General features: G+C 44.8%; 1 protein-coding gene across 1 annotated transcript in view; it reads left to right on the top strand.

Annotated features, from left to right (window-relative positions):
• The window catches only part of LOC119970799 (nipped-B-like protein), a 559,915-nt gene that overhangs the window by 250,229 nt on the left and 288,818 nt on the right, over window positions 1-20,868 (top strand). The window contains 1 exon segment of the mRNA XM_038805973.1: window positions 15,741-15,920. Within this exon segment, the coding sequence (XP_038661901.1) occupies window positions 15,741-15,920 (180 nt within the window).

Here is a 20,868-nt window from a genome sequence, read left to right as displayed (position 1 = left end):
TTTGAATCTGCCTCTTGCATACCAAGACCGAGATCATTAATGTATTTCAGGAACAGCAAATAGCTTGCTCACCAGTAGTGTTAAACTGAGTCGCTTGGAATTTCTTGGACTATCGTTACAACCTTTTTTAACCAGGGTATGACATTTGCAATTCTCCAGTTCCTCTGGAACCTCCCCTGATTCTAGAGAAGATTGGAATATTATGGCCATGACCCCAAAAATTTCTATTCTCACTTCCTTGGAAGCATCTCATCCGGTTCCAGTACCGTGTCAATTTTCAATACCCACAGTCTATTCAACATTTCCTCCTTATCAATTTTGAGACCTTCCAGGGACAGAGCTTCCTCGACTGTCACCATGTCCTGGGCAGCATCTAGCTCCTTGGTAAAGGTAGATGTAAATTATTCATTTAATACATCAGCCATGCCACCAGCCTCCATGTGAAAATGAAATGAAAATCGCTTATTGTCACAAGTAGGCTTCAAATGAAGTTACTGTGAAAAGCCCCTAATCGCCACATTCCGGCGCCTGTTCGGGGAGGCTGGTACGGGAATTGAACCATGCTCCTGGCCTGCCTGGGTCTGCTTAAAAAGCCAGCGATTTAGCCCTATGCTAATCCAGCCCCTTTAATTTAACTTTAAGTCCCTAAGCAACCCTACTCCTTTTACCACCCTTTTGTTATTGTGGAGACTTTGGCTTTTCCCTTTATGTTGGCTACCAGTCTTTTCTTATACTCCCTCTTTGCTTCTCTAATGAGCTTTTTCACCTACCCACTGAATCTTCTATATTCCTCTTGGTTCTCAACTGTTCGACCTGACATCTGTAACCTCCCCATCCCACCCTCCCCCACAGTTATTTTATCCTGGATTGCCTTGTCTATCATCATCCTTAACCTTAGAATGCAATGCTCACTGTCTCCTAAATGTTCCCCCACTGACAATTGATCCATTTGGCCCACCTCATTTCCAAGAGCCAATAGTGCATCCTTGTTGGACAGGGCACAAACTGCTGTAGAAAATTTGACCTGAACACAATCTAGGGACTTTTTCCCCTCTTGACCCTATACTGCCACCGCCTATATTTGGGTAATTAAAGTCCCCCATTAAAACTACTCTATAATGTCTACATCTCTAATTTCCCTGCAGATTTGTTCTTGTACATCCTTCAATTGTAAGGGGAGTAGACAGGCGTTTCTGTGGTCGGAAAAGAGACTCCCGAATGGTATGTTGCCTCCCGGGTGCTCGGATCAGGGATGTCTCCAATCGGCTGCAGGACATACTGAAGGGGGAGGGTGAACAGCCAGTTGTCGTGGTGCATGTAGGCACCGACGATATAGGTTAAAAAAAGGGATGAGGTCCGACAATCAGAATTTAGGGAGTTAGGCGATAAGTTTAAAAAGTAGGACCTCAAAGGTAGTAATCTCAGGATTGCTACCAGTGCCACGGGACAGTCAGAGTAGAAATTCAAGAATAGTCAGAATGAATACGTGGCTTGAGAGATGGTGCAGGAGAGAGGGGTTCAGATTTTTGGGACATTGGAACCGGTTCTGGGGGCGGTGAGACCATTACAAACCGGATGGTCTACACCTGGGCAGGACTGGAACCAATGTCCTGGGGGTGCTTTTGCTAACACTGTTGGGGAGGTTTTAAACTAATGTGGCAGGGGGATGGGACCAGATTAGGAAGTTAGAGATCAGTAAGGAAGTAGCAACTAAAGCCAGTAAGGTACGAGACAATAAACTCAATGTGACTAAGGGGAAGAGTAGACAGGGAAGAGATGATGAACGCAAAGGTGGTCTGAGGTGCATTTGTTTTAATGCGAGAAGTGTAGCAGGTAAGGCAGATGAACTTAGGGCTTGGATCAGTACCTGGGAATATGATGTTATTGGTATTACTGAGACTTGGTTGAGAGAAGTGCAGGACAGGCAACTGAATATCCCAGGGTATAGATGCTTCAGGAGGGATAGAGAGGGAGGTAGAAGGGGTGGAGGAGTTGCATTACTGGTCAGAGATGATATCACAGCTGTGATTAAGGAGGGCACGATGGAGGATTCGAGCACTGAGGCAATATGGGTGGAGCTGAGAAATAGGAAGGGTGCAGTAACATTGTTGGGACTTTACTACAGGCCTCCCAAAAGCGAGCATGAAGTAGAGGTACAAATATGCAGACAGATTATAGAAAAATGTAGGAGCAATACGGTGGTTGTGATGGGAGATTTTAACTTCCCCAACATTGATGTCCAAAGATGTGCGGGTTAGGTGGATTGGCCTTGCTAAATTGCCCGTAGTGTCCTAAAAAGTAAGGTTAAGGGGGGGGGGGGTTGTTTGGTTACAGATATCGGGTGGATACGTGAGTTTGAGTAGGGTGATCATTGCTCGGCACAACATCGAGGGCCGGAGGGCCTGTTCTGTACTGTACTGTTCTATTGAATGGGATTCGTGTAGTGTTGGAGGCGTAGATGGAGCAGGGTTTGTAAGGAGCATCCAGGAGAGTTTTTTAGAGCAGTATGTAAATAGTCCAACTCGGGAAGGGGCCATACTGGACCTGGTATTGGGGAATGATCCCGGCCAGGTGGTTGATGTTTCAGTCGGTGATTACTTTGGGAATAGCGATCACAATTCCATAAGTTTTAGAATACTCATGGACAAGGACAGGAGGGGTCCGAAAGGAAGAGTGCTAAATTGGGGAAGGGCAGAGTATAACAAAATTCGGCAGGAGCTAGGGAATGTGGATTGGAAGCAGCTGTTTAAGGGTAAATCCACATTTGAAATGTGGAAGTCTTTTAAGGAAAGGTTGATTAGAGTGCAGGACAGACATGTTCCTGTGAAAATGAAAGATAGAAATGGCAAGATTAGGGAACCATGGATGACGGGTGAAATTGTGAGACTAGCTAAGATGAAAAAGGAAGCATACATAGGATCGAGGCAACTCAAAACTGATGAAGCTTTGGAGGAATATCGGGAAAGTAGGACGAATCTCAAACGCGCAATAAAGAGGGCTAAAAGGGGTCATGAAATATCTTTGGCTAACAGGGTTAAGGAAAATTCCAAAGCATTTTGTTCGTATGTAAGGAGCAAGAGGGTAACTAGAGAAAGGATTGGCCCACTTAAAGACAAAAGAGGGAATTTATGCGTGGAGTCAGAGGAAATGGGTGAGATTCTTAATGAGTACTTTGCATCGGTATTCACAAAGGAGAGGGACAAGACGGATGTTGAGGCTAGGGATGGATGTTTAAATACTCTCGGTAAAGTTGTCATACGGAAGGGGGAAGTTTTGGGTATTCTAAAAGACATTAAGGTGGACAAGTCCCCAGGACTGGATGGGATCTATCCCAGGTTACTGAGGGAAGCGAGGGTCGAAATAGCTGGGGCCTTAACAGATATCTTTGCAGCATCCTTGAGCACGGGTGAGGTCCCGGAGGACTGGAGAATTGCTAATGTTGTCCCTTTGTTTAAGAAGGGTAGCAGGGATAATCCAGGGAATTATAGACCTGTGAGCTTGACGTCAGTGGTAGGCAAACTGTTGGAGAAGATACTGAGGGATAGGATCTATTCACATCTGGAAGAAAATAGACTTATCAGTGATAGGCAGCATGGTTTTGTGCAGGGAAGGTCATGTCTTACAAACCTAATAGAATTCTTTGAGGAAGTGACAAAGTTAATTGATGAGGGAAGGGCTGTAGATGTCGTATACATGGACTTTAGTAAGGCGTTTGATAAGGTTTCCCATGGCAGGTTAATGGAAAAAGTGAAGTCGTATGGGGTTCAGGGTGTACTAGCTAGATGGATAAAGAACTGGCTGGGCAACAGGAGACAGAGAGTAGTGGTGGAAGGGAGTGTCTCAAAATGGAGAAATGTGACTAGTGGTGTTCCACAGGGATCCGTGCTCGGACCACTGTTGTTTGTGATATACATAAATGACCTGGAGGAAGGTATAGATGGTCTGATTAGTAAGTTTGCAGATGGTACTAAGATTGGTGGAGTTGCAGATAGCGAGGAGGCCTGTCAGAGAATACAACAAAATATAGATAGATTGGAGAGTTTGGCAGGGAAATGGCAGATGGAGTTCAATCCAGGCAAATGCGAGGTGATGCATTTTGGAAGATCAAATTCAAGAGCGGACTATATGGTCAATGGAAGGGTCCTGGGGAAAATTGATGTGCAGAGAGATCTGGGAGTTCAGGTCCATTGTACCCTGAAGGTGGCATCGCAGGTTTATAGAGTGGTCAAGAAGGCATACAGCATGCTTGCCTTCATCGGACTGGGTATTGAGTACAAGAGTTGGCAGGTCATGTTACAGTTGTATAGGACTTTGGTTAGGCCACATTTGGAATACTCCATGTAGTTCTGGTCTCCACATTACCAGAAGGATGTGGATGCCTTGGAGAGGGTGCAGAGGAGGTTCACCAGGATGTTGCCTGGTATGGAGGGTGCTAGCTATGAAGAAAGGTTGAGTAGATTAGGATTGTTTTCATTGGAAAGACGGAGGTTGAGGGGGGGCCTGATTGAGGTCTACAAAATTGAGAGCTATGGACAGGGTGGATAGCAACAAGCTTTTCCCAAGAGTGGGGTTGTCAGTTACAAGGGGTCACGATTTCAAGGTGAGAGGGGAAAGTTTAAGGGAGATATGCGTGGAAAGTTTTTTACGCAGAGGGTGGTGGGTGCCTGGAACGTTTTACCAGCGGAGGTGGTAGAGGCGGGCACGATAGCATCATTTAAGAAGCATCTAGACAGGTATATGAATGGACGGGAACAGAGGGAAGTAGACCTTGGAAAATCGGAGACACGTTTAGATAAAGGATCTGGATCGGCGCAGGCTGGGAGGGCCGAAGGGCCTGTTCCTGTGCTGTAATTTTCTTTGTTCTTTGTTCTTACTAGTTGGTGGTCTATAGCCCACACCGAGCAATATAGTTGCATCCTTTTTAATCCTTGAATCATCTAGGGCATCCTTTCTCCAGAATTGCAATGTTCTCCCGAACCAACACTGCCACCCACCCACCCCCTTTTCTTCCTTTCCTATCAGTTGTATCCAGAAATATTTAACACTCAGTCTTGCCCTTCCTTGTACCTGGTCTTTGTTATTGCCACAAGATCATATTTTCACAATGTAATCTGCACCTGTAACTCCCTAATCTTCTTTACTACGTGCATTCACAAGCGCACAGTAACCCTGATTGAGACATCATTTCTTTCTCCCTTGCTCCGACTTCACTTAAGATGTGTTGTTAGGTGAAATGGACATTCTGAATTCTCCCTCAGTGTACCAAACAGGTGCTGGAGTGTGGCGACTAGGGGTTTTCACAGTATTGCAGTGTTAATGTAAGCCTATTTGTGACACTAATAAATATTACTAACAGGCTGTTTTCTATACTAGTGTTCTCATTCCCTCCCAGTTTTTTGTGGATCCTGGTATTCCACTCTGATATTTCCTCTTGGTTCCCACACCCCTGCTGAGTTAGTTAGCAGCACGGAGGCTCCACAAGGAACTCAGTCCCAGCTCTGTTCAGGTGCAGCCTGTCCAGCTCGTACAAGTGCTATCTCCCCCAGAGCCCGACCAAGGAATCCAAAGCCATGTATTAGTTTGCCATAAACAACTATTTCTTCACTAATTTTCACGTGGCACTGGGTGTAAACCAGGGATTAGAACATAAGAACATAAGAATTAGGAGCAGGAGTAGGCCACATGGCCCCTCGAGCCTGCTCCGCCATTCAATGAGATCATGGCTGATCTTTTATGGACTCGGTTCCACTTTCCGGCCCGAACACCATAACCCTTAATCCCTTTTTTCTTCAAAAAACGATCTATCTTTAGCTTAAAAACATTTAATGAAGGAGCCTCTACTGCTTCACTGGGCAAGGAATTCCATAGATGCACAACCCTTTCGGTGAAGAAGTTGCTCCTAAACTCAGTCCTAAATCTACTTCCCCTTATTTTTAAGGCTATGCCCCCAAGTTCTGCTTTCACCCACCAGTGGAAACAACCTGCCCGCATCTATCCTATCTATTCCCTTCATAATTTTATATGTTTCTATAAGATCCCCCCTCATCCTTCTAAATTCCAACGAGTACAGTCCCAGTCTACTCAACCTCTCCTCGTAATCCAGCCACTTCAGATCTGGGATTAACCTAGTGAATCTCCTCTGCACACCCTCCAGCGCCAGTACGTCCTTTCTCAGGTAAGGGCATAGTAGTAGCATGGATAGGGGATTGGTTAATTAATTGAAAACTGAACACAATACTCCAGGTGTGGCCTCACTAACACCTTATACAATTGCAGCATAAGCTCCCTAGTCTTAAACTCCATCCCTCTAGCAATGAAGGACAAAATTCCATTTGCCTTCTTAATCACCTGTAAACCAACTTTTTGCGACTCATGCACAAGCACACCCAGGTCCCTCTGCACAGCAGCATGTTTTAATATTTTGCCATTTAAATAATAATCCCTTTTGTTATTCCTACAAAAATGAATAACCTCACATTTGTCAACATTGTATTCCATCTTCCAGACCCTAGCCCATTCACTTAACCTATCCCAATCCCTCTGCAGACTTCCAGTATCCTCTGCACGTTTTGCTTTACCTCTCATCTTAGTGTCGTCTGCAAACTTGGACACATTGCCCTTGGTCCCCAACTTCAAATCATCCATGTAAATTGTGAACAATTGTGGGTCCAACACTGACCCCTGAGGGACACCACTAGCTACTGATTGCCAACCAGAGAAACACCCATTAATCCCCACTCTTTGCTTTCAATTAATTAACCAATCCCCTATCCATGCTACTACTTTACCCTTAATGCCATGTATCTTTATCTTATGCAGCAACCTTTTGTTGGCACCTTGTCAAAAGCTTTCTGGAAATCCAGATATACCACATCCATTGGCTCTTCGTTATCTACCGCACTGGTAATGTCCTCAAAATTCCACTAAATTAGTTAGGCACGACCTGCCCTTTATGAACCCATGCTGTGTCTGCCGGATGAGACAATTTCCATCCAGATGCCTCGCTATTTCTTCCTTGATGATAGATTCCAGCATCTTCCCTACTACTGAAGTTAAGCTCACTGGCCTATGATTACCCGCTTTCTGCCTACCTCCTTTTTTAAACAGTGGTATCACGTTTGCTAATTTCCAATCCACCGGGACCACCCCAGAGTCTAGTGAATTTTGGTAAATTATCACTAGTGCATCTGCAATTTCCCTAGCCATCTCTTTTAGCACTCTGGGATGCATTCCATCAGGGCCAGGAGACTTGTCTACCTTTAGCCCCATTAGCTTGCCCATCACTACCTCCTTAGTGATAACAATCCTCTCAAGGTCCTCACCTGTCATAGCCTCATTTCCATCAGACACTGGCATGTTATTTGTGTCTTCCACTGTGGAGGCCGACCCAAAAAACCTGTTCAGTTCCTCAGCTATTTCCTCATTTCCCATTATTAAATCTCCCTTCTCATTCTCTAAAGGACCATTTAGGGGCTGGTTTAGCACAGGGCTAAATCGCTGGCTTTGAAAGCAGACCAATGCAGGCCAGCAGCACGGTTCAATTCCCGTACCAGCCTCCCCGAACAGGCGCCGGAATGTGGCAACTAGGGGCTTGTCACAGTAACTTAATTTGAAGCCTACTCGTGACCATAAGTGATTTTCATTGCATATTTACCTTAGCCACTCTTTTTTGTTTTGTGTGTAATGCATGTAATTCCTACATGCATTGGACCTTCCAAAGTGCATTACCTCACACTTGTCCGGATTACCCTCCATCTGCCATTTCTCCGCCCAATACTCCAACCAGTTTATATCCTGCTGCATCTTCTGACAATCCTCTTCACTATCCGCAACTGCACCAATTTTTGTGTCGTCTGCGAACTTAGTAATCAGACCAGCTACATTTTCTTCCAAATAATTTATATGCACCACAAACAAGAAAGGCCCCAGAACTGATGTAATGTTCTATCTTCTATGATCCCTGTGGAACGCAGCCTTCCATTCAGAACAGCACCCTTCTACTGTTATCCTCTGTCTTCTGTGCCCAAGCCAGTTCTGCATCCAACTTGCCAGCTCTCCTCTGATTCCGTGTGACTTCACCATTTGTCCCAGTCTACAATGAGGCACCTTGTCAAAGGCTTTACTGAAGTCCATAAATACAACATCTACCGCCTTTCCTTCATCTATCATCTTTGTCACTTTCTCACAAAACTCAATCACATTAGTGAGGTACGACCTGCCCTTCGCAAAACCATGCTGTCCATCACTAATAAGTCCATTTATTTCCAAATGTGAGTGAATCCCATCTCTAAGAATCTTTTCCAATCTGGAATTAAATGTCTAATGAGTCATTGTCTCTTGTTGTAAAAGGAAAATCTAGTTCATTCATGTCCTTTAAGGATGGAAATCTGCCATCCTTACCTGGTCTGGCCGACATATGACTCCAGATCCACAGCGATGTGGTTGACTCTTAAATGCCCTCTTGAGATGGGCAATAAATGCTGGACCAGCCAGCGACACCCACATCCCGTGCACGAATAAAAACAAAATTGTTAATTTCTAGTAAAACACTCCATTTCCCTCTGATGATTGACTCTTAACAAATATCATCTTGTACTCTATAAAGCATACATACATACATAGATTTTTGCACTTCCAGATATCTTTCAATGACGACTCCCAAGTTAAAGATGTCCTCTCTTCCTTTCTTTGGTTTGACTCCAGACCGACTGTCATCTATCTCTGTTTTTATAGCCTGGTCATTAATTTCCAAAGTGATTATTATTAATTATTTTCATCACATGGTTCTCACAGGCTTATTGTCCTGTTCTCTGAACCTTTGGGGCTTTTGTTTTCTTTGGGAGCTATACAGACTGCATAACATCTTCAGCTAGGATATTCTGTAAATGTTGTTGCAGAGGTCCGTCAGTATCCCAATGTTAAAACGATTGGGACTTTCATCGATTCCAGGTACTTCTCTTGCTTTGATCTTTTTGATTGCTGCACTGACTTGTGTCTCAATTATTTGAGGCCCTTCTAATATACTAAACTAAAGAAAAGGTACTTTTGCATTAAGTTGCTAATATAATTGAGATGCGTCTTCTAACCCCTTTCATTGTGCACTATACTTCTGCAAGATGTGTAAAAATTACAAGAACAAGTCCAGTATTATTCCCGACCCTCCAGTAACTCAATTTGCCCTGCTGATAGATTGAGTTTTACGTCATAAAAGAGACCCTTTGGCCCATCCTGTCTGTACTGGCCATCAAGCACCTATCCATTCTAATCTCACTTTCCAGCACTTGGTCATAAAGACAAACAACCCACAGGCTCCACTCAGCCTGTTTCAGCTCCATCTCAGAACATGGCGTTGGGAAGCAGGAATTGAGCCTGGGAGTTCAAGCCCTGCCTCTGGCCAAGCAACAGTGTTGAGGCGGGTTGTAAAGTGTTGCTGCCGGGAGGCTTTCTCCCAGTTAGGTTCCTGTGGGCTTGCAGCTGTTCGTAGTGCAAACGGTGAGCTCCACAGCCCAGCCTCTCTCAGTCGTTGATTGGAAGCTGCCTCCGGGAGCCCAGCAACAAAGAATCCTCTCTCAGTCTTCATTACTGCACCCCCAGTGGATCCCAGGGTCAGCTACTGTCTGCAATTGGTGAATGCTTCTCAATAATGTGCTGCTTAAAAATGCACCCTGTACAGAAATATTGCAGTAATAATACCTACCTGTGGGCAGCACGATAGCACAGTGGTTAGCACAGTTGCTTCACAGCTCCAGGGTCGATTCCCGGCTTGGGTGACTGTCTGTGTGGAGACTGCATGTTCTCCCCGTGTCTGCGTGGGTTTCCTCCAGGTGCTCCGGTTTCCTCCCACAGTCCAAAGATATGCAGGTTAGGTGGATTGGCCATGCTAAATTGTCCTTGGTGTCCAAAAAGGTTAGGTAGGGTGACTGGGGGACGGGGGCAGTTTGGAGGTGTGGGCTTATGTCGGGTGTTCTTTCTAAGGGCCGGTGCAGACCTCGATGGGCCGAATATACTCCTTTTGCACTGTAAATTCTGTGATTCATTGATACAATATTTATGCTATGGTGTTGCAAGTGCTCATCTAAATGCTTCTTAAAAGTTGCGAAGGTTCCCGCCTCTACCACCCTTTCAGGCAGCGAGTTCTGGATTCCCACCACCCTATGTAATGCGGCAGCCAGAACTGCACACAGTACTCTAGCTGTGGCCGAACGAGGGTTTTATACAGCTCCATCGTAACCTCCCTGCTTTTATATTTAATGCCTCGGCTGATAAAGGGAAGTATCCCATATGCTTTCTTAATACTTGTCCTGCTGCCTTCAGGGACCTATGGTCATGCACCCTTTGCATTTCTTAGCGTCCTACCACTCATTGCGTGTTCCCTTGACTTGTTTGTCCTCCCAAAATGCATCACCTCATACTTTTCCCTTTGCAACGTTCTGCCCATCTGACCAGCCCACCTATATCGCTCTGTAATCAAAGGTTTTCCTCCTCACTATTTACCACATTACCAATTTCTGTCAGCTGCAAACACTGATCATACCACCCATATTCCCTACAAGATCATTAATGTATACTATAAACAGCAAGGGACCAGCGCCAATCCCTGTAGTACACCACTGCCCACAGACATCCAGTCACAAAAACAGCCTTCTGCGTCCTGCGACTAAACTGATTCCTGCCACTAAACCTATTTTAGATCCAATTTGCCAAATTGCCCTGGATCCCATGGATTGGATTTGTTTATTGTCACGTGTACCGAAGTACAGTGAAAAGTATTTTTCTGCAAGCAGCTCAACAGATCATTAAGTGCATGGGAAGAAAAGGAAAGTAAAGAAAATACATAATAGGGCAACACAAGATATACAACGTAAATACGTAAGCACTGGCATCGGATGAAGCATTCAGGGTGTAGTGTAAATGATGTCAGTTCATAAGAGGGTGATTTAGGAGTCTGGTAACAGCAGGGAAGAAGTTGTTTTGAGTCTGTTCGTGCGTGTTTTCAGACTTCTGTATCTCCTGCCCGATGGAAGAAGTTGGAAGAGTGAGTAAGCCGGGTGGGAGGGGTCTTTGATTATGCTGCTCGCTTTCCCCAGGCAGCAGGAGATGTAGATGGAGTCAATAGATGGGAGGCAGATTCGTGTGATGGACTAGGCGGTGTTCATGACTCTCTGAAGTTTCTTGCGGTCCTGGGCCGAGCAGTTGCCATACCAGGATGTGATGCAGCCAGATAGGGTGCTTTGATGGGCATTTACTTTGTTAAGTCTCCCATGTGGGTCCTTGTCAAAATCCATACTGAAGTCCATGTAGTGGAGATGCCAACGTTGGACTGGGGTGAACACAGTAGGAAGTCTTACAACACCAGGTTAAAGTCCAACAGGTTTGTTTTGATTTACTAGCTTTCGGAGCACCGCTCATTCACCTGAGGGGAAGGTGCTGTGCTCCGAAAGCTAGTGATTCGAAGCAAACCTGTTGGACTTTAACCTGGTGTTGTAAGACTTCTTGCCGAAGTTCATGTAGACTATATCAACTGCACTGCCCTCATCAAACACCTCGTCACTGCCTTAGAAAAATTAGTTAGACAAAGCCATCAAGACTATTCTTAATTAAATCCTGTCTTTCCAAATGGAGATTAATTATGTCCCTCAATTTCTTCAAGATAAAGACTTCGGTGAAACCTTTGACAAGGTGGCTCATGGCAAACTAGTACAAAAGGGGAAGTCACATGGGATCAGAGGTAATGGGCAGCACGGTAGCACAAGTGGATAACACTGTGGCTTCACAGCGCCAGGGTCCCAGGCTCGATTCCCCGCTGGGTCACTGTCTGTGCAGAATCTGCACGTTCTCCCTGTGTCTGCGTGGGTTTTCCTCCGGGTGCTCCGGTTTCCTCCCACAGTCCAAAGACGTGGAAGTTATGTGGATTGGCCATGATAAATTGCCCCAAGTGACCAAAAGAAGGGTGGGAGGGGTTGTTGGGTTACGGGGATAGGGTGGAAATGGGGGTTTAAGTGGGTCGGTGTAGACTCGATAGGCCGAATGGCCTCCTTCTGCACTATGTTCTATGTAAGATGGATACAGAAGGCAAAGGGTAGCGGCAGAAGGATGATTTTCTGACTGGAAGGCTGTGACTAGTGGTGTTCCAAAGGGATCGGTGCTGGGGTCTCTGTTGTTTGTAGTATACATTAACAATTTGAAGGAAAATGTAGCCAGTCTGATTAGTAAGTTCGTGGCTGACACCAAGGTCTGTGGAGTGGCAGATAGTGTTGAGGATTGTCAGAAGATACAGAGGACATAAATAGGTTGGAGACTTGGGCAAAGAAATGGCAAATGGAGTTTAATCTGGACAAATGTGAACTAATGCATTTTGGTAGGTCTAACATAGAGAGGAAATATACCGTAAATGGCAAAACTCTGAGGAATATAGAAAGTCAGAGAGATCTGGGCGTGCAGGTCCACAGATCTTTGAAAGTGGCAACACAAGTGGACAAGGTAGTTAGGAAAGCATACAGAATGCTTGCCTTCATTGGATGGGGCATAGAGAATAAAAACTGGCAAGTCATGCTGCAGTTGTATACATAAGAACTAGGAGCAGGAGTAGGCCATCTGGCCCCTCGAGCCTGCTCCGCCATTCAATGAGATCATGGCTGATCTTTTGTGGACTCAGCTCCACTTTCAGGCCCGAACACCATAACCCTTAATCCCTTTATTCTTCAAAAAACTATCTATCTTTACCTTAAAAACATGTAATGAAGGAGCCTCAACTGCTTCACTGGGCAAGGAATTCCATGGATTCACAACCCTTTGGGTGAAGAAGTTCCTCCTAAACTCAGTCCTAAATCTACTTCCCCTTATTTTGAGGCTATGTCCCCTAGTTCTGCTTTCACCCGCCAGTGGAAACAACCTGCCCGCATCTATCCTATCTATTCCCTTCATAATTTTTAATGTTTCTATAAGATCCCCCCTCATCCTTCTAAATTCCAACGAGTACAGTCCCAGTCTACTCAACCTCTCCTCATAATCCAGCCCCTTCAGCTCTGGGATTAACCTAGTGAATCTCCTCTGCACACCCTCCAGTGCCAGTATGTCCTTTCTCAAGTAAGGAGATCAAAACTGAACACAATACTCCAGGTGTGGCCTCACTAACACCTTATACAATTGCAACATAACCTCCCTAGTCTTAAACTCCATCCCTCTAGCAATGAAGGACAAAATTCCATTTGCCTTCTTAATCACCTGTAAACCAACCTTCTGTGACTCATGCACTAGCACACCCAGGTCTCTCTGCACAGCGGCATGCTTTAATATTTTGTCGTTTAAATAATCCCGTTTGCTGTTATTCCTACCAAAATGGATAACCTCACATTTGTCAACATTGTATTCCATCTTCCAGACCCTAGCCCATTCACTTAACCTATCCAAATCCCTCTGCAGACTTCCAGTATCCTCTGCACTTTTCGCTTTACCACTCATCTTAGTGTCATCTGCAAACTTGGACACATTGCCCTTGGTCCCCAACTCCAAATCATCTATGTAAATTGTGAACAATTGTGGGCCCAACACTGATCCCTGAGGGACACCACTAGCTACTGATTTGCAACCAGAGAAACACCCATTAATCCCCACTCTTTGCTTTCTATTAATTAACCAAGCCTCTATCCATGCTACTACTTTACCCTTAATGCCATGCATCTTTATCTTATGCAGCAACCTTTTGTGTGGCACCTTGTCAAAGGCCTTCTGGAAATCCAGATATACCACATCCATTGGCTCCCCGTTATCTACTGTACTGGTAATGTCCTCAAAAATGTATAGAACCTTGGTAAGGCCGCACTTGGAATATTGTGCACAATTATAGTCGCCACACTACCAGAAGGATGCGGGGGCTTTGGAGAGGGTGCGGAGGAAGCTTACCGGGATGTTGCTTGGTCTGGAGAGTGTTAGCGTTGCAGAGAGGCTGAATAGACTCGTACTGTTTTCATTTGAAAGGCTGGATTGAAGAGGTTGAGGCGTGTCCTGATAGAAGTCTACAAGATTATGAGGGGCATGGATAGAGTGGATAGGACAGGCACTCTTTCCCAGGGTGGAGGGGTCAGTCACCGGGGCGGGATAGGTTTAAGGTCCGTGGGGCAAAGTTTAGAGGAGATGTGCAAGGCTGGTTTTGTACGCAGTGGGTGGCGAGTGCCTGGGACGTGTTGCCAGGGGAGGTTGTGGAAGCTGATACATTAACAGTATCAACAAAAGTCACCTTGACAAACACATGGATATATATATAGATATAGAGAAATACAGCACAGAACAGGCCCTTCGGCCCACGATGTTGTGCCGAACTTTTGTCCTAGGTTGATCATAGAATCTTGGACCCTGAGGGCAATTTATCCTGGCCAATCCACCTAACCTGCACATCTTTGGACTGTGGGAGGAAACCCACGCACACACGGGGAGGATGTACAGACTCCTAGGATAGGCTGGGTATAGAGGGATACGGCACAAGAAAGGGTTTTGGCAGAGGTTGGTATCATGACCCGTGCAGGCTTAGAAGGCCGAAGGGCCTGTTCCTGTGCTGTATTGTTCTTGTTCTCACTAGTCGGTGGTCTATAGACTACACCGGGCAATGTAGTTGCACCCTTTTTCCCTTTTTGTTCCTCCAGTCTAGCCATTTTGATTCTCTCCTTGAACCCTCTGGGGCATCCTCTTTAACAAGCACTGTAGCACTCTCCCAAACCAATACTGCCACTCTTCCCTTTCCTCTCTTTTTTGAACACCTTGTATCTAGGAACAGCCAGTCTTGCCCTTCCTCGTGCCTGATCTTTGTTATCGCCACATTTTATTTCCATAATGCAATCTGCGCCTGTGATTTCACAGAATCCCTGCAATACAGACGGAGGCCATTTGGCCCATCAAGTCTGCACCAATCCACTCCACCCTATACCAGTAATCCCGCAGTTTAACCTGTACATCTCTGGACACTATGGGGCAATTTATCATGACCAATCAACCTAACCATCTTTGGACTGTGGGCAGAAACCGGAGCACCCGCGGAAAGCCATGCATTCACGGGGAGAACATACAGATTCCACGCTGACCCAAGGCCGGAATTGAACCAGAGTCCCTGGCGCTGAGGCAGCAGTGCCACCTGATCTTATTTTCAATACTTTGTGCTTTCACACACACGCGCAGTCACCCTTTGATGTCATTACTTTCTCCCTTACTCCAACATAGATACAATTGAAGAAAGTGTAAGTCATGCTTCAAGGATTATGAAATACGCTGTTTTCTGGTTTACAATCCACAATTAAATGACGGTAAATGATTTAAATGGTCGGAGGCGGTTCATGTACACTATAAGCTTGAGCATTAAAAAGTGGGTTCAAATGATCATCTGTACTGTAAAATTGGTTAATCAGTAAAACTTCAGATATTTTCAGTTTATAAATTCATAAAATAAAGGAGCAGAGTTCGGCCATTTGGACCATCGCGTCTGCTCCACCATTCGATCATGGTTGATCTCATCCTGGACTTAATTCCACCGTCCTGCCCATTCTCCATAACCCTTCAACCCATTACCAATAAAATTACCAAAAAAACTCCTCCTTAGATTTACTCCCTGTCCCAGCATGCACCACACTCTGGGGCAGCGAATTTCACAGATTCACAACCCTTTGGAAGAAGTAGTTTCTCCTCATCTCTGTTTTAAATTTGCTGCCTCTTATCTTATTTTGATTTTTTATTCAATGTGCTCCTTTTGGTAGGTGGTATTGACCAATCTGTACTGAAGGAGCTTCCCCCTGATCTCCTTGCTGAGATAGAATCGACAATGCCACTCTGCGAGCGTGTCAAGATGAACAAACGGAAACGCAGCACAGTGAAGGAGAAGCCAAACTATGCAGAAATCAGCTCGGATGAGGGTGATAATGACAGCGACTTTGAATGTAAGTAACCCTGCTGTTATTGTTTGAGTAAGCTGAGAAAGTAGAACAAAGCACCGATCTGTTGGAGTGAAAACATGGTGAAGGCAAAATACTGTTGGAAATCCAAAATAAAAACAGAAAAGCTGGAAACGCTGGGCAGGTCTGGTCGCATTTCTGTGACAAAAGAAAACAAAAGAAACATTTTGTGTCAAATGTCACTTCTCTTTAGAACTTCCAAAGAAATTAATACTGGACTCACCATTAATTCGCTTTTTCTCCCCACCGATGCTGTCAGACCTGCTTGAGTTTCATATTTTCCAAACTTTCACCAATACAAACAGAAAATATACGTTCTGAGCAGGCATCCAGGTTCTGCAGCGTGGAATATACGTTCTGAGCAGGCGTCCAGGTTCTGCAGCGTGGAATGTACGTTCTGAGCAGGCATCCAGGTTCTGCAGCGTGGAATGTACGTTCTGAGCAGGCATCCAGGTTCTGCAGCGTGGAATGTACGTTCTGAGCAGGCATCCAGGTTCTGCAGCGTGGAATGTACGTTCTGAGCAGGTATCCAGGTTCTGCAGCGTGGAATATACGTTCTGAGCAGGTGTCCAGGTTCTGCAGCGTGGAATATACGTTCTGAGCAGGTGTCCAGGTTCTGCAGCGTGGAATGTATGTTCTGAGCAGGCATCCAGGTTCTGCAGCGTGGAATGTACGTTCTGAGCAGGTATCCAGGTTCTGCAGTGTGGAATGTACGTTCTGAGCAGGTATCCAGGTTCTGCAGCGTGGAATATACGTTCTGAGCAGGTATCCAGGTTCTGCAGCGTGGAATATACGTTCTGAGAAGGTGTCCAGGTTCTGCAGCGTGGAATATACGTTCTGAGAAGGTGTCCAGGTTCTGCAGCGTGGAATGTATGTTCTGAGCAGGTATCCAGGTTCTGCAGGATGGAAAAAACTTCTTACGAAATGGAAATAATTTTCTGAGCATACTTAACATTTGAGTGTTCAGGATTTGATCACATGGAGAGAAAATCTTCAGTTTTAAGGGCTCATTCCTCTTTTCTCAAACTCCCTATTACGTAGTCCTGTGCGATGCTTCCTGCCTCTGGGGTACCTGGTTCCAAACTGAAACTCCAGTGCTTCTGTTTTTCAGTGCAGGCCTCCGGATGTTTAGCAACAGATTAGTCTTGTTAAAACTCTGTAATTGCTTTAAGGTTGTGAAAGCTCATTTATGGTGCAAGCATTGAAACCAAAGACATGTGGGAGCATATGTTTATCCTGAATTTAAACAGTAATTATTAATCCCTTCTTAGTGCAAATACAGACACACAAATTAAACTTTTATCTTATTCCTAATGCACACAGTACAGATATAAATTATTTAAACGGTCTATATTTCCTAGCACCTCTCTCTGAAAGAAAGCTTCCCAACTGATTTCTTTACAATGGCATTGTGTCCACGTCACACAAATTAATGTATTGGATTGGATTTATTTATTGTCAAGTGTACCGAGGTACAGTGAAAAGTATTTTTCTGCGAGCAGCTCAACAAATCATTAAGTACATGGGAAGAAAAGGGAATAAAAGAAAATACATAATAGGGCAACACAAGATATACAATGTAACTACGTCAGCACTGGCACCGGATTAAGCATACAGGGTGTAGTGTTAATGAGGTCAGTCCAGAAGAGCGTCATTTAGGAGTCTGGTGACAGTGGGGAAGAAGCTGTTTTTGAGTCTGTTCGTGCGTGTTCTCAGACTTCTCCTGCCCTGGAAAAAGTTGGAAGAGTGAGTAAGCCGGGTGGGAGGGATCTTTGATTATGCTGCCCGCTTTCCCCAGGCAGCGGGAGGTGTAGATGGAGGGGGCAACAGAAAGCTACTAAAAAAGCTATAAAGAAGAGTAAGATAGAGTATGAGAGTAAACTTGCTCAGAATATAAAAACAGACAGCAAAAGTTTTTACAAATATATAAAACAAAAAAGAGTGGCTAAGGTAAATATTGGTCCTTTAGGATGAGAAGGGAGTTTTAATAATGGGAGATGAGGAAATGGCTGAGGAACTGAACAGGCTTTTTGGGTCGGTCTTCACAGTGGAAGACACAAATAAAATGCCAGCAACTGATAGAAATGAGGCTATAGCAGGTGATGACCTTGAGAGGATTGTTATCACTAAGGAGGTAGTGATGGGCAAGCTAATGGGGCTAAAGATAGACAAGTCTCCTGGCCCTGATGGAATGCATCCCAGAGTGCTAAAAGAAATGGCTAGGGAAATTGCAGATGCACTAATGATGATTTACCAAAATTCACTAGACTCTGGGGTGGTCCCGGTGGATTGGAAATTAGCAAACGTGACACCACTGTTTAAAAAAGGAGGTAGGCAGAGAGCAGGAAATTATAGGCCAGTGAGCTTAACTTCGGTAGTAGGGAAGATGCTGGAATCTATCATCAAGGAAGAAATAGCAAGGCATCTGGATAGAAATTGTTCCATTGGGCAGACGCAGCATGGGTTCATAAAGGGCAGGTCGTGCCTAACTAATTTAGTGGAATTTTTTGAGGACATCACCAGTGCAGTAGATAACGGGGAGCCAATGGATGTGGTATAACTGGATTTCCAGAAAGCCTTTGACAAGGTGCCACACAAAAGGTTGCTGCATAAGATAAAGATGCATTGCATTAAGGGTAAAGTTGTAGCATGGATAGAGGATTGGTTAATTAATAGAATGCAAAGAGTGGGGATTAATGGGTGTTTCTCTGGTTGGCAATCAGTAGCTAGTGGTGTCCCTCGGGGATCCGTGTTAGGCCCACAATTGTTCACAATTTACATAGATGATTTGGAGTTGGGGACCAAGGTCAATGTGTCCAAGTTTGCAGATGACACTAAGATGAGTGGTAAAGCGAAAAGTGCAGAGGATACTGGAAGTCTGCAGAGGGATTTGGATAGGTTAAGTGAATGGGCTAGGGTCTGGCAGATGGAATACAATGTTGACAAATGTGAGGTTATCCATTTTGGTAGGAATAACAGCAAACGGGATTATTATTTAAATGATAAAATATTAAAGTATGCCACTGTGCAGAGAGACCTGGGTGTGCTAGAGCATGAGTCACAGAAAGTTGGTTTACAGGTGCAACAGGTGATTAAGAAGGCAAATGGAATTTTGTCCTTTGCTCGAGGGATGGAGTTTCAGACTAGGGAGGTTATGTTGCAATTGTATAAGGTGTTAGTGAGGCCACACCTGGAGTATTGTGTTCAGTTTTGGTCTCCTTACTTGAGAAAGGACATACTGGCACTGGAGGGTGTGCAGAGGAGATTCACTAGGTTAATCCCAGAGCTGAAGGTTTTGGATTATGAGGAGAGGTTGAGTAGACTGGGACTGTATTCGTTGGAATTTAGAAGGATGAGGGGGGATCTTATAGAAACATTTAAAATTATGAAGGGAATAGATAGGATAGATGCGGGCAGGTTGTTTCCACTGGCGGGTGAAAGCAGAACTAGGGGACATAGCCTCAATATAAGGGGAATTAGATTTAGGACTGAGTTTAGGAGGAACTTCTTCACCCAAAGGGTTGTGAATCTATGGAATTCCTTGCCCAGTGAAGCAGTTGAGGCTCCTTCAGTAAATGTTTTTAAGCTAAAGATAGATAGTTTTTTGAAGAATAAAGGGATTAAGGGTTATGGTGTTCGGGCCGGAAAGTGGAGCTGAGTCCACAAAAGATCAGCCATGATCTCATTGAATGGCGGAGCAGGCTCGAGGGGCCAGATGGCCTACTCCTGCTCCTAGTTCTTATGTTCTTATTCTTATGTTCAATGGATGGGAGGCAGGTTTGTGTGGTGGACTGGGCTGTGTTTCCGACTCTGAAGTTTCTTGCAGTCCTGGGCCGAGCAGTTGCCATACCAGGCTGTGATGCAGCCAGATCGGATGCTTTCTTTGGTGCATCTGTAAAAGTTGGTACGGGTTAACGTATTCCGTAGTTTCCTGAGTAAGTATAGGCGCTGTTGTGCTTTCTTGACATCATACAATTAAACATATCGTTGTATTTCACGGCAGTGATGGGTGGGAGCAATAGGTCCAGAGAACCCTGGACATCGAGGGCTAACCAGGGTTGAATAAAGGGGAAAAAAAAGGAGACTCAATGGCAGGTAGCGAGGGCTCCAAACAGCGGAAGCCTTGGAGGAATATAGAAAGGGTTACTTAACAAAGAAATCAGGGGAGCGAAGAGGGGGGATGAGAAATGTACTGGCAAGTAAAGTAAAGGAAAATCCCAAAGTGTTTTATAAATTTATTACGGGCAAAAGGTTCACCAGGTTAACAGAGCGGCCCATTAGGGACCAACGTGGCAATTTGTGCGTGGAAGCGGAAGATATAGGTGAAGTTTTAAATGAGTACTTTGCATTTGTGTTCACTAAGGAGAAGGATAATTTTGGTATTGAAATCAGGGGCTGGGTTAGCACATCTAACTGCTCTTGAAAACAATATTTTGGCCTCAACTACTTCTGTGGTAACGGAATTCCACAGGCTGACCACTCTGTGAAGAAATTTCTCCTCATCTCTGCCCTAAATGATCGACCCCGTATCCTCACACAGTGACCCTTGGTTCTGGACCCACCCACCATCGGGAGCATTCTTCCTGCAATCACAGGAGTCAGTCTGGTAAACCTTCGCTGCACTTACTCTAGAGCAAGAACGTCCCTCCTCAGATAAGGAGACCAAAGCTGCACAACATATTCCATATTGGGCCTCACCAAGGCCCTGTATAATTACTTGTTTTCTGATCTTGTGTATAATCACTGGGAAGCCCTGTAAATCAGTGTCTTGTGTATAATCACTGGGAAGTCCTGTAAATCAGCGTCTCTGTCCAATCATCTGGAAAGATAATTTTGGCATTTCATTCATTCTTGCATAAGGTTACTTGGACCTGTTCTTTGCCGAACTACATAACAATGCAGCAATGAGTTAAGAATTGTAGCCCTCCATACC

Source organism: Scyliorhinus canicula, chromosome 8 (genome assembly GCF_902713615.1).
Source record: "Scyliorhinus canicula chromosome 8, sScyCan1.1, whole genome shotgun sequence".
In the NCBI taxonomy this organism is placed as follows: Eukaryota; Metazoa; Chordata; class Chondrichthyes; order Carcharhiniformes; family Scyliorhinidae; genus Scyliorhinus; species Scyliorhinus canicula.
The sequence above is the reverse complement of the archived record's forward strand: the minus strand, read 5'-3'. Positions and strand labels throughout refer to the sequence as shown.